The sequence below is a fragment of the Plasmodium vinckei genome, assembly GCF_900681995.1.
Source record: "Plasmodium vinckei vinckei genome assembly, chromosome: PVVCY_06".
Lineage (NCBI taxonomy): Eukaryota > Apicomplexa > Aconoidasida > Haemosporida > Plasmodiidae > Plasmodium > Plasmodium vinckei.
In genome coordinates, this window is record NC_051298.1 from 802,599 (window position 1) to 817,648 (window position 15,050).

Below are 15,050 nucleotides of genomic sequence, written 5' to 3' on the forward strand. Positions count from 1 at the left end.
TTGTATAATTATTTCTTTACGAACATTCACTTTTTGGAAATGGTCATAACTTACTGTCAAATCGATATTCTATCCTATTTATTTAACACTTGCTCATTCTTATAAAAAAAAAAATATAAATTGTTGAAAAATATTATAATACAAATAACATAACTATGTGACGTATTTTAACTATCTAGAATATAAATTTTCAAAGAATTTTAAAAATATATAAATAATGAAAAATTTTTTGAGTATTCTTGAAAAAATAAATAAATCAAAAATAGTAGTATAGACAATAATTCACCAGCATTTTACGAATAGCCAATTGGCTGCAATTAGTTATTATTTCTGTGCTATATTATACTATTTTTTAAAATAATTAAATAGCACTGTTTTTGTGTGTATTAATGTAATAAGGGCTGGAGCTCAATTTTATTCATTTTATTAATTTGTGAGGTTGTTCTACCTTCTTTTTGTTCTCTTGTTTTTTTAATTAAATTTCAAAATTTTAAAACTATGAAAATCTGAAAGACAACTTAAATACAATTTTCATTCATTCGTATTGATCTTGTATATTTGTATGCCATTATTTTTTAAATAAGTTATGGGGTTTTGGAAATGTTGTGTAGAAGTATGTGCACATATATGTATGTATTCCTTGTGAATCTCTGTATACAAATATAGGATTGTACATATGCAATGCTCAAAATATTTAGGGACAAATTAAAAAAAATATATATAATATTTATGAGTCAAATATATGTAGATATGAAGACGAGCAAATAGAAAATATATAATATAAAGCTAATAAAATAATAAAAAAGAAATAAATATTACGAATTAGCAAATGCTACCAAAATAAACATATATTTCAAACACATATACTGAAGAGAAAAAAGAAATATCCAAATATTTATACAAAAAATATAATATGCATATTTACGATGTTTTTTGTGTATGCGCGGAATACACATATAAACAGGAAACTGGCATATTTTTATTGCATAAGCATGGCATGCTCGTTAAATAAAACACATAAATGTATCATGTATATGTTATGCATGAGGATATAATATGTATGCATGTATATAATTAACAGAAAATTTTCCCTTTTAATATATACAAGAAACATATCATAAAAAATGTATACATATAATATGAAAATACGAAAAAAAAAATAAAGAATACTAAACGCCTTATTGTCAGTGATACAAATAATCAAAAATAATGATAACGATATAAATAAAAATAAAACACTTTATTATACATATAACTATTTTTATCCACGAAAATGGAAAATAATAAATTAAATATAAATAATATGAAATATGCCTTAACAAATTTTTCGGTCACCTTAAAAATATTGGAAAAAAAATAATGTGTGTGCAATGTTTAAGCATGCAAAAAAATAATAAAAACGAAAATAAAATTAAATAAAATAAAAAGCATAAAAAAAAGAGAAAAAAATATATAATACATAAAATACAAAAGAAATACACAAATAAGGAAAATAATGGAAAATAAGAATTAAAGCAAACTAAATAAATAATATAAATTTACACTTGGCTTTATTAACTATATACATATGTGTATGTGGATAGACAAAGGAAATATTTAAGTCCCCTAAAAATTTGTTTGCGTAAGAATTTTCAATTATGAATAAAAATTGTGGACTTAGTATAAAAATTATGATAAGAATAAAATATATAATATAGGGTATAATAAATAATGCTATTATATAGTCATATTTATACCTTTTAAAAGGTTAATTATGATTTTTGTTTTTTATTTTTTGAACAAGTTAACACAAACAATTATACGATTGTGTGTTAATGCAGCTTATAAAAACATATAGCAAACATTGTAACATTAAAAATTGGATATTTAAAAAAAAAAATCAATAAATTATAAAATTAACAAGTAAATTGATTAATAATATATTAAAAAGTATATGACAAAATATTGGCATAATAAAATAAAGGATAATATAGCTGTCTAAATATGGCTTGGTGGAAATAAAAATAGTAGGAAAAAATATATCACACATTTTTCTTGCTTTTTTCATAATTTTGAAATATTTTTACTATAATAAACCAACAAACGGTAAAAATATTATTAACATGTTCATAAGTATTAGTACCTAAACATATATCAACTAAACGAATGTTTTTTAGCAAAAGAATGATATCTCTTTTTAAGTCCATTGGCAATTTATAAATGTCGTTTTCTAATTTCTCACTAATCAATGACAACCAAATATTTTCTTTTGTGAAGCTAAAAATTGGAAATAAAATTATGTAAAAAAAGGAATTTTTATGTATAATTTATTTTTTTTTTAATGATATAAAATATGTATAAAATTATATTGCATGAACAACTGTACATTTATAATGGCTATATTTATGAACAGCTAGCTAAAATGCATGTATTTTCAATGTTTTATTTTTATTCCTTTTATATGAAATTTGTTCATATAAAGGAATTGGGTTATAATTATTACTTAAAGTTATAAAGAGATATTGTGGGATCGTCTACAAACAATTTAAGTTCCTGCATGTTTGTTAACACGCTTATAAATTCAGAGGCAACTACTTTCCATTTTAGCAATTTTCTAAAAAAAAAAAATAATTATATGTGCACACACATTTTGGGGAGAATATTATTATACTACAATAAAACATTTTGGTGAGAATATTGAAATTAAGGAAACTTACTCATTGTTATAGTATGTTCGCAAAAATTTGATGAGACTATTTATTTGCACACCTTTTTTTGTAGTATCATTTAATCTGCAAAAAAAAAATCGATAAATATGTCATTTTTGTGTAAATATATATGTATAAAGACAAACACCGTTGTAAAATTACGTAAAATATTACTGTTTATAATGAGGGAAATATATTGGGGAAATGGTTTTTGAGTAACATGGGGGTATTCCGTATCCATATAAAAAAACAAATATATTTTTTAAATCGTGTAATATAGAATTTTTAAAATAATTTTCATTAAAATTTGATGTGTCAATAATTAATCCTCTCAAATAATTATGTATATATTTAACTATATATTTTATATATGTTATTTGTATAAAGTTTTTTTTTAATTTTTTTGTATTGGGAATAAATTTCAAAATATCTATAAATGATATATAACCTATAATATCGTATTTATATATAATAATATTTTGTTCCTTAATTTTTGATGAATAATTTGTAAATGTTTCTTCAAATAATAAATTACGTAAGGCATAATCACATGCTAATTTATTGTTTGTGTGTACTTTGTACTGGTTATTAAGATAAAGTATGTTCATTTTATTATCATCTTCTTCAAAATCGCTAACATTATTATAGTCATTAATTTTGTTAGCTTTTTCATACTGGTTAATTGAATTAAATCCATATAGAAAATAGAAAAATTCGAAAGCCGTATAGCTTTTTTTTTGATATTCCTTAAAATATTTATTGAACAATTTTGAAAAAGGTAAAAAGAAAAAAGGATATTTTTGTTGAAATATTAAAAGTAACTGATAAAAAATATTCCATATTAGCATTTCGATTTCACAATTTTTATAAATTTTTACAATTTCAGAAATAAATTGAATGGCTGCATATATATTTAGTAAATGCATACATATAACTTTTCTTTCTATAAAGTTTGTATATATTGATACAAAAAAATAATTTTCGGTTTTTTCATTTTCATTGTTTATGTCTGTAAAAGTAGTGCTTTCACATTTTGCATAAGGGTTAGAAAAATTGTTTACCTCATCTTGTGAAACTTCTTTTTTTATCAGTCTATCTAATAAGTTATTCTCATTTAGTGAGTTATTTTTAAATGAAGAAATAATAGACTTCACTCCCGATCCCAATAAATGATTCATTTTGTAATAAATTTTGTATACCCGTATGTTACCAGTCATTATCAAATGTAAAATAGCCCTTATCACTTCGATAGTAAAATTGTTTGCATTTTTATGTTCAATAAAATTTACTAATTTTGACTGGAATATAAAATTAGGCAAATATTCACACATGTCAAAGTAGTATTTATTTTCTACATACATTTTATTTCTAAATAGGTCTAAAATATTTTTATTTCTACTAACCGATCTAATTAGTATAGTTATAATTGTATCGGATATAGGAAGATATGGGGATAATTTTTTTAATTCATATATTAAAAATAATAAATCAATTAAATCTTGTGTATATTCTTTTTTTGTTTTTCTTAATTTTAAAAAATGATTTTCTATTTTTTTTTCTTCATCATATATATCTATATCGTAAAAATCATATGCATGATACACTTTTTTTCTTTTTCCTTTTTTTCTTTTTTTCATATAATTATTTGTATAACTAGTGTCTACTGACATGCCGTTAGCATTACTTACCAATTTTGTGAAGTATTGTGAAAAAAAATATTCATTACTATTTTTAGAAATATTATTAATGTTAGTTGGGGAATTTGTTCTGTATTCTCCTATTCCGTTAAACTTATTATTTTGATTACCAAATAAAAATCGATTTTTAAATTTAATATTTCCTATGCATTCCAACACCATTTTTATATCTTCTTCTTCTTCCTTTTGTATAATTAAATCAGCATCGTAAGTAATTTTTTGTTGATTTTCTTTATTTTGATTATATTGCACACTTTTTTTTTTACCTGAACAATTCAAGTCATTTTTACAAAAATCACATAATTTGTGAATATTCTTATTACATGTGCATAATTTTGTGTGGTTTGTAATTTGTGAAATTTTTTGTACAATACTTTTTTTACAATCCCAATATTCATCCTTTTTTTTTGTTAAACAATTTTTAGAACCTTGCATAGACATATTTGCTTGTGGTATATTGTAGGATAATAATTCTGACGTGCCATCATTTTTATGGCTTTCCCTTTTTAGTACATTTCCAGTAGTATTTATCTGAATATTTTCTTGATTTGAATGAGAATAAAATTTGCCAAAATTATTAGTCTTTGTATTATTTTCAAGATGATCACAATTATCAGTTTCCATATGATTAGAGATGTATCTATGGCTAGCTGAATTATCTTGATCATGGGGAGTTATATTATTTGTTAGATTATAATTATTATGAAGATTTAAAGATAAAACAAAACTTGAGCATTTTTTGATAAGAAGGAAGAGTATAATTTTGGGCGTCCTATTATTTTTATTCCTTAAAAGTGATAAAGCAATAAAAAAGGCATGCATGAATTTTTTTTGATTTAAATCTTTAGGAAAATTTTGATTAAAATATTCTAAAAATAAATTTTGAATAACTTTTTGAGTGTAAATATATTTATTATGAACAAAACATAAGGAATATATGCATCTAATTTTAACTATATAATGTAGATACTCTGAAGTGATAGATTTGTATAAAGATTTAATAACTTCTATATTAATTGGCATATTAGAGATAGATATACTTTTTTTAGAATATGTTTTATAATTTTTTTTTTCTTTTGTTTTATAGCTAGATGAGGAATAATTACAATTATCTAAACCGTTTACATCTTCATTTAAATCATCAATGGTAGATGTAGTAAAATTTAGATCATGGCTATCTGAATCTACATTTGAGCTACTACTTTGGCTAGAATATTTATCAACTTTTAGAAAATCATTTTGGATATTTTTATTAGTATTATTTATTCCGAATTTTCTATTTTTATCATTATCTAATGCATATGATTCATTAAGCATTAAGAAGGATTGATCTGATTTTGCTAAAATATTAGATGCAATATTGTTAAAAGGGAAACTTGCAGGATCAGTAGGATTGTTATTATTTTGTGGATTATTTTTTTTTCTTTGTTTATTTTTAACTTTGCTTGAAGAAAATTTTAAAAAATTAGCATCAACATCTGTATGGTTATCATTTTGTGTGTTATGAGCAAGTATGTTATCTGCATCTAAATGATTAATATTTTCATCAGATCCATCAGACCCCATAGATGTAATATTATTAGTTAGACCACCATAATGTGTCGAATTATTATTGATATTAGCACCTTTTTCTGGACCCATAAAGTAATTATTTTTCCCTTCATTAAAATTAGATGTAATATTTTTATTAAGAAAAAAGAATGGAATAAAAGCTAATGAAAAAGAAGATTCTAATTGTGCTAAAACATTATTATCATTTAATAATTGTTGAATCCACATACTTACACTTTGTGTTCTTCTAATTCTACCTATAATATAAAAATCATTATCAACTCTTATCCATAAAAGTGGTATTTTATTTTTACTACAAATTTTAGCAACAAGTTTCCTATTGTCTAAACATAATAAAGACTTATCTCTTTTCATTATCTTATGTTTACAATAATCAATCATATATTTATCACTATCATTAATACTTCCAATAAATTTTACAGTTTTATTAAAATTACTATCAATAGGTTCATCATAGAAACTTCTTAGATTTCTATGTATTCCTATATTATTGTTATTTATATTTTTATTATCACAATTTCCTAATATATTACTATTTGTTGTATTATTTTTATATGCAAATAGTGATTCATGTTTGAAGGCAACTTTTTTTCTACCTTTTTCTGGTCTTGCATCAACACTAAATCGGAATGGTACTACATTATTTAGCATATTTTTTTTTATAACTCTTATACCATCATCTTCAATAATTTCTAATTTTAAAAAACAGAAAAAGAATTTATTTTCATCTACTGATAGAGGAATATTATTAGACACATATGAATTTAAATAACATTCAGCATATTTTTTATCATTTTCTAATATATTTTTAATATTTTGTATTTTTTCTTTTTTTCGTCTTTCTTTTTCTCTTTGTTTTTTTCTTTCTTTTTTTTCTTTTATTTTTTTCATTTTTTTTTTTTCAGAGTATTTACTAAAATTATAATCATACATATTATCATTATTTTGTTTTTCAAAATGGCTATCCTGATAATTTTGTTCGGAGTTAACATTATTTTGTATGTATGGATCTAAATTTGAATAATGAATTTCTGTTTGATTATTTATAATATTTGTAGAGTAATTAAATGCAGATTGATGTTCTTCATCCTCATATTTGTATACAGGGTCGATACCAGAATTTGATTCAACGGTAAAACTTTGATCTATTTGTTTTTGCTCGAAATTTTGAAGTTGTCCATATTCGGCTTGGTGTTCTATTTGGTTGTACATTTTATGATTTTTTTTTTTCTCTCTATTTTTTTTTTTTTTTTTTTTTTTTTTTTTTAATCCTTTCAATAGCTTGATCACTATAATTAGGATCGAGAATGTTTACTTCCTTTTCTTTTATAGATAAAATGCTTTCAATAATAACAAATTCTTTTTTTTTAGAAATTTTATTAAGTAACATTAAGTAGTGATATAATCGGAATATAATTTTCCAGTAGGAATAAGTTGAACTTGTGTGAAAAGGTGATGTATCATATTGATGGATATGTTGTTTATCAATACATAATTCACTTAATTTAGTAACATCATATTTCATATATTTTTTATATGCAATTATATTATTATATAGATTTCCTTTTCCGGTACTAAAAAATAAAGAATCCGATCCTACATATCCAAAACCTAAATAGAAATTTCCATCTCGTCCTACTAAATCTAGACTATCAAAATTGGTGTATGGCAAATTTATAAGTTCTTTTTTTTTTTTTAATAAATAATTTTTATTAATTTTAAAATGTTTTTGTGATATTTCATTATATTCATATTTATGATGTCTTTTTTTTTTTCCTGGTTTTTTTTTTGATCGTTTTTTTTTTTTTTTTTTTTTTCTCTCAAGATGTTTTCTTTTTTTCCTTTCTTTATTTTTTGCATGTAATATTTTTTTCATTTTTTTATGGTGTCTATCTCGTTTACTTTCTTTCTTTTTTCTTTTTTTTTCTTTACTAATTGTTTTTATTATTTGTTTGTGTTCATTTTTGATATGAGGTGTTTCTTGTTTTGAGAGAGCATCGGTAGGTATAGTCTCTACTTTTGGGCATGCCATATAATCGTTAGTATCTAGTTGGTTTGGATTACTAGGTGGGTAGGCTTGATTAGGATATGATTCTGTATAACTTTTTTCTGATTTGATTTGGGTAAACTGATTGACAGTAGAAAGTGTAGTATTTTTTGGGGGTGAGGGAATATGAAAAGAATCAAATATATTTTTTTTTGTTTTTTTTAATATATAATTGGATATAATTTTATTCATTTTTTTATTAAATATGTGTTTTGGATAGTTATAAAAATTGTCTATGTAATAATAATATTTTTTTTTTAAAAAAGTTAGAATTTTTTTTTCGATATTATTAAATAAGTTATTGTTGGGATATGGGATTTGAAGAAAGTTTTCAAAATAAATTTTATCTAAATATGCTTTCATTTTTTTAGATATAATCATTTTATTTTTAATTTTTTTTAAAAAGTTTATTTCCCTATCGAACTTGATATTATTATTATATCCATCAATTTGTAGTAACACATTTTTTAAATCTATATACTTATTTAGTTCGAGTAAATTATATATACACATTGAGGATATGTCTGCTATGAAATAATTTGATTTAAAATTATGGTCGATAAAACAAAATGGGTTAATATAATTCTGGCTTATTAAAAAGTTGAAGTCATCCATAGATGTTCCTTTTCTCTGTAGATGAATATTGAACGTAAGTATGTATTGTCCTATCCCATAACCTTTTATATAAGTATTTAAAAAATAAGTAAAATATTTTTCAAATATTTGATATTGTTCATGTTCTTCTCCTATTAATGATTTTACATTTATGTTTGCATCTGTTTTGTTTATTTTGAATTTGTTTTTGTAAATTTGTTTGTAACTCTCGATATATCTCTGTCTGCATTCGTCAAGTGTCTATATTGTGTAGAAAAGAAAAGAAAATCACAAAATGTAGGAATTACATAACAAATGAAGAACGAAAAAATATACTTGATAAGTTTATGAAAAAATTAAAACCCTCTTTTGTATTACCTTTTTCCAAAAAAGTTCTGAATCCATAATTTTTTTCTCAGTCGAAAAATAAGAAAAAAGTATAAAAAAACAATATTGATGAATGTTAGAAGAAAAATTAAAATTTTTAAGTATGTTAAAAAATGCTCTTATACATAAAAAAGATTTTATAAAATAAATATTATTAAAGATATAATCTGTGGAGGTAAAATTATTATAAATACTTTTTCTATGATATAAATAATCTGTTGATGTATAATACAGTTTTTGCTTTGAAAGAATTACATCACCAAATAATTCGACGAGGGAACAATATTTTTCTCGAAGTTCAAAAAGTATAGCATTCATTTCTACTATTCCAAAAATCTGTTCAATAAATTTTTGTAAAATATATGATTTTAGCATATATACAAAGTAGCAATCTTGATAAGTTGTGTTATTTATATAATAATTAAAACAAAGTGATAATATACCTTCAGCAAAAATCATTTTATAAGAATAGACATTAATATTAAATAGAATGTCATATATATTATGTAGCATCTGTGATGAAAATATTATTACATTTCCATAAATAAAATATTTGCTACCTTTAAAATATATATATGGATCTGTAATTTTACTATTTAACATATTACTATTACTAAATAAATTATATCCATTTTTTATATCATCAAAATTATGAGAACTAATACTACTTTCTATATGCTCAGAATGAAAATAATTTTCTAAATAGGTAAAATGTATAGGTAAAAATAAAATAATAATATTATCATACATTATATTTTCTTTTGTTATTTCTAAGAAGCATTTTAATATATATCCTGTATGTGATGTGGAGTGTGCCAATTCGTTTAACTCAATTTGATCATCTTTTTCTACATATGTATATGCATAAATATTTGGGACTCGTTTATTATTCACCTTTTCATAATAGTATTTCTGTGTGTCCATTTTTGATTCATCATTTTCAACATTTTCACCACTTCCAACTTTGGCTTGATCAACCATTGCTGACTCTGGGAGAGCAGCTTGAAAGTTGTCTGGTTGGGTTCGTCTCTTTTTCCCATTCACAAATTCGTAATCCGATTTATCAGAGACGGTAGAAGTAGTTGAATCTGAAAACCATTCGAAGTATGAATCACTATCGTAGGAAGATAAATTATAAGTATCATTTTTATTGTTTGTATTTACTAAAGATATATCATTAGTGTTATAATTATTATTTAGTGTGCTAGTTCTATTTCGAACTTCAGTAGAATTTCTTGAGAGATAGATATTTTTATTTTTTTCTTTGGATTGATTTTCAGAGTGTATTTTTTCATTTTTATATAAAAAATTATAATTAATATTTTGTGTATCTTTTAATTTTGTATCATTTAAATGTAGGAAGTTAAAATTTCCTGCATATAGACATATTTGATCAGGTGAAAGTGTTGAAGCTTTATTTGTAGTTTTATATATGAAATAATTTTTTCCATTTTTTTGATATATATTTGTTAATGTATTTGAAGATATAACAAAATATGGAATATCAATGATACATTTGATTTTCCAAGCACATGTATTTTTATTTGTAGAAACATCATCATTATTATATGATTGATATATTGTAGGAAACCAGGTATTATTTTTAATATAATTTTTTATAGTAACTAAAATATCTTTTGTTTTATCGAAATATATTTGATTTTGATATGAATTTAAATTAAAAAATTGAAAAGATAGATTTACACTAATGTCTATTTTTACATTATATTCATAATTATTATTTATTTGAATTGGTTTGTGATTTTTACAAAAATTGCAAAATTGTTCATAATTGTCTTTTTTTTCTTTATCAAATATTTTGTTATCTATCATTATAAATAAATAGTTTTTTCCTTTTGTATGATTTCCTTCTATGTATTTATCTAAAGACAAAAAGTCTACAATTTTAAATTCTGGGCCTTGTGAATTATTATGATCAAAATTGTTAATACTATTAATTTTGCTATCATGTTTATGTTTTTTTTTTTTTTCATCACCATTTTTGACATTATTATAAATATTGTTTTGTAACTGATAATCTGGATCGTCATATAAATGTTCGTTAATATTAGTTTCATCATGATAAGTATCTTCGTATTGTTTGTATGTATAAATAGATTTACCATTTATATCATAAGTATAGACATTTTCTTCATTGTCCCATTTTTTTTTTTTTTTTTTTTCCTTTTTTTTTTTTTTTTTTTTTATTTTTTTTGAATATTGGTTTATATCTTCATTTAATGTATCATTATCATGGCTAGTAACTGAGGATTGTTCATTTTGGATTATATTTATGTTAGTTTCATTAGTTAAGTTTTGATGATTATTTGTGGGGATAGAATTATAAATAGGGGCATCTTTTTCCATTTCACTATTTTCAAATATATTTTGTTTATAATTTGGATTATCATATATTGTGTAATAATTTGATTCTTCTTTTCCATTTATTTTTATGTCATAATATTTGGCTTGTTTAGCATTATTTGGTATTTGAATAACTAAAAAAATATATTTTTTTTTTTGAAAATTTATATAAGATTCAACTTGATCTAACTCGGTATAATTTAATATTTCATTAGTGGTATATTCATTAATATTTTTTTCTACTTTATTATGGTCTTCAAATTCGTCTATATTTTTTCCATCTATTTCAGTATCCTCGTCTTTTGGATATAATGTGCTAGTACCAATTTTCACATTTTTAATATCAAACTTATTTTTTTCAAAATCATTTTGATCATACAAATAATAAATAGGCATATAAAGACTTATATTCATATTTGTGTTGCCAACAATTCTTTCATTTTTCATATCTATATCTAAATAGATTGCTTGCTTGTTCAGCTCAAATCGGTGCGCCATTTTTGTCCGAAAAATTTTGCCTTATATTTTATCGTTGCATAAGTGATTGTATTTAGGAAAGTATTTTTTTTATATGCATTTCTTAGTTGTTTTGGGTCTTTAAAAATAGTTTATTTTGTTTATCTTAAAGATAATAATGAACTGGGAAAAAAAATATATATTATATGCTTCAAGTGTTTGTACCCATCATTGTTGTGAAATTATTTTAGCTAGTTATTTATATGCATATGATGTACTATCTATTTTTGAGAGCTCTACATATTCTTGTATTTTTTACATATAAAATAAAAAGGTAAATAATTAAAACAGTGAAAATTGACAGTTATTTTTGGTATCCCTTTGAAGGGCAATTAATCTGTTATATATTATATCTACTATTTTTATAAAAAAGGGAAAAATAAAAAAAGGAATAATATATCCTATCGAAGGAAGGAAAAATTAAAATATAATAAATTCAAAATAAAAATAACTAAAAGTTTAATTAAAAAAAAAATATGTTTAAAAATGAAAAGGATTATTACTATAAAGTATGTAGAGATAATTTCTTTTTTTTCATTCATTAATATTTTTTTTTGAAAAAATTGTATGCATCATCAAAAAGGTCGTATATTTTACAAGCGTGTGTATACAATTTAGGAAAGTAATAAAATATGTTATATATATATATGTTTGTTTTTTAATTTATAGTTAGTAAAATAATTTCTATTTTATAATTAATTTTTTGTCATACAAACACTAAAAATATATTTAAAAATATCATATTTTAGTTACAAGTTCAAAAGAATAAAAAAAACGGATAAAAATATCGTAAAGGGTGAGAAATTATATATGTGTGACAATTCCCCCATTTATATATTTAAACGAAAAAAGTTATGCAAAAAATTCAAATAGGATACAAAAAAATGTGACTATCAAAATGGTGAAATAGTGAAAGTATTCGATTTTTCAATCATAATTTTTTGACTTTTTAAATCGTTCACTTATCTATCCTCCTTTTTACTACTTCAAAAAAAGAGATATATATATATATAGCTACAAGTTTAATGAAATAGGTTTTCACAAAATAAGAGCTTCTTAATTTTCCAAAGTTTCGTTCAGTAGGATCCAACGGTTTGTTTTTTCCTCTAGTATTTCCACACAGTTTGAAAAATCCTATAAAAAATAAAAACATTATAAATGATAAATATAATCAAAGTACACAAATTAGAACGGTCACATATGAATAAATCAAATTTAAGGAAGCATTCTTTAAGTTTTCCATTTCATGTATCTTGCATTTGTGCAGGATAAAAAGACGTACCCCGTTGGTATTATTTATTCCACCATAGACAACTAGGTGGTTTTTCCATATAAATGCGACAAAATTAGATCTAGCGATATTTAGATTTGGTCCTTCTGTCCATTCATTTTTTTTAAAGTCATAAATTTCTACTGATTTGAGATCCTTCACTCCGGTTGATCCTCCTAAAATCGAAAAAAAGAAAAATAAAATAATTGCAAAAAAGAGTAAAAACGGACAAATAAAATAATTGCAAAAAAGAGTAAAAACGGACAAATAAAATAATTGCAAAAAGAGTAAAAACGGACAAATAAAATAATGCAAAAAAGAGTAAAAACGGACAAATAAAATAACATTAGTTTGTATATATGTATATGTGCAAACATTACCTATAGCATATATTTTATTGTCGAATACTATTGCGACCAATGCGAGTCGAGCTTGTTTTAATGGTTCACACATTTCCCATTTCATATTTTTTTCATTTAAATTTAGCATTTCAACACTTTTATGAACTTTTCCATAATTCCCAACTCCATCTTTTCCTCCAATTATAAAAATCGTATTATGAAAAATAATTGCACTAGCAGAATGTCTAACACAATTAAGAGGAGGTAAAGACCTCCACGAATTTATTTTACTATCATAATATTCAACACTTTTTAATATATGTTGATTACCTTCTCCCCCTAATACAAAAAGATTATTATCACCTGTACATATACCACAAAAATTCGATCTCGAAAAGTGCATTAAATTTATTTGTTTCCATTTTTTTTTTTCTTGGCAATATTTTTCTATTAGAGCATATTTTTTTCTTCCATCTGTTCCCCCAATAGCTAATATACATCCATTTTTAGTTAAACATAAAAAATGTCCATATCTGAAAAAAGGCAATTTATTTATTTTTTTTTTTAATACGTATTTTTTATTTTCATCTATAGTTATATTAATAGATATTAATTCGTTGTTGGAACTCATTTGTCTTTTAGAATCATTAACAACATATGAATATACTATGTTTATATCATCACTAAGTTCTTTGTTTTTTTCTATATTTAATTCACTGCATATTGTATTATTGTCTGTATAAGAATTATTTGTTTCATTGCTGCCTGTACATTCAGGCATATTATTAATATCACTGTTTACATTATTTATGTCATATTCCGGGTCAATTATATTCATATTATCTTGTTTACCATTGTATAAAATTTGATCATTTATTATATCATCTGTAAAACATAAACTAGGACACATATCATTATTATTTATCGCATCCTTATCAGTATTATTTATAACGGTGTCCATTCTATCGTCGTTTATATAGTTCCCTTTCATTAAACTGGCATTAATGTGATTTTTGCTTATGGCTTCATGCCAGTTATTACAAAATATTAAATAAAACACAAATAAATTTGAAATAAAAAAAAAGGAAACATAAGAGAAATGAGGAGACCTTCTCAAAAATAAATGGTGGAAAAAAATTAACCAAAAAAAATAATTCTTAAAAAAAATATTAATTACTAAAGCTGTATAGAAATGTGTGTAATTATGAAATAAAAATAAATATGTAGAATATAGTATTAATTTTTGTTAATAATAAAAAAAAATAATAAAACAATCATCTTCCTTTCATATTTATATGTTAAGAACTCATTTTTTTATTTTCTTATCAAATTAAGGAACGAAAATAGCCATATTTTTTTGTTTGTTGTGGTTGAGCATTAGCACTTGTGCTGATATAACACTTTTCTATTTATTTGTAATTAAATCGATTTTGTATTATTTTGAAAAGATGAAGTCTATTGTAAAAAATAATAAACACACAAAATAGCGAAAAAATAAATGAAAAACATATTTTATTTCTGCATTGAAAATGGAGTAATATAGTTTTGGCTTTTGGATGTTCAAATATTATAAAG

General features: G+C 22.6%; 3 protein-coding genes across 3 annotated transcripts; all 3 read right to left on the reverse strand.

Moving 5' to 3' along the window:
- Positions 1 to 2,021: 2,021 nt before the first annotated feature.
- Positions 2,022 to 7,168, reverse strand: PVVCY_0602250 (conserved Plasmodium protein, unknown function; the record flags this gene model as incomplete). Its single annotated transcript, XM_037634144.1, has 4 exons — positions 2,022 to 2,256; positions 2,483 to 2,593; positions 2,697 to 2,771; positions 2,862 to 7,168. 4 exons carry the CDS (start codon positions 7,166 to 7,168, stop codon positions 2,022 to 2,024), a joined length of 4,728 nt encoding a protein of 1,575 aa, XP_037490288.1.
- Positions 7,169 to 7,190: 22 nt separating this feature from the next.
- PVVCY_0602260 (conserved Plasmodium protein, unknown function) lies at positions 7,191 to 11,846 on the reverse strand (the record flags this gene model as incomplete). Its single annotated transcript, XM_037634145.1, has 2 exons — positions 7,191 to 8,858; positions 8,976 to 11,846. The coding sequence occupies 2 exons, from the start codon at positions 11,844 to 11,846 to the stop codon at positions 7,191 to 7,193; spliced, it is 4,539 nt and encodes a 1,512-aa protein (XP_037490289.1).
- A 1,074-nt stretch (positions 11,847 to 12,920) lies between these two features.
- Positions 12,921 to 14,466, reverse strand: PVVCY_0602270 (kelch domain-containing protein, putative; the record flags this gene model as incomplete). The annotated part of the gene is made up of 3 exons (XM_008627364.2): positions 12,921 to 12,998; positions 13,147 to 13,310; positions 13,515 to 14,466. The coding sequence occupies 3 exons, from the start codon at positions 14,464 to 14,466 to the stop codon at positions 12,921 to 12,923; spliced, it is 1,194 nt and encodes a 397-aa protein (XP_008625586.2).
- Between the last annotated feature and the right edge of the window lie 584 nt (positions 14,467 to 15,050).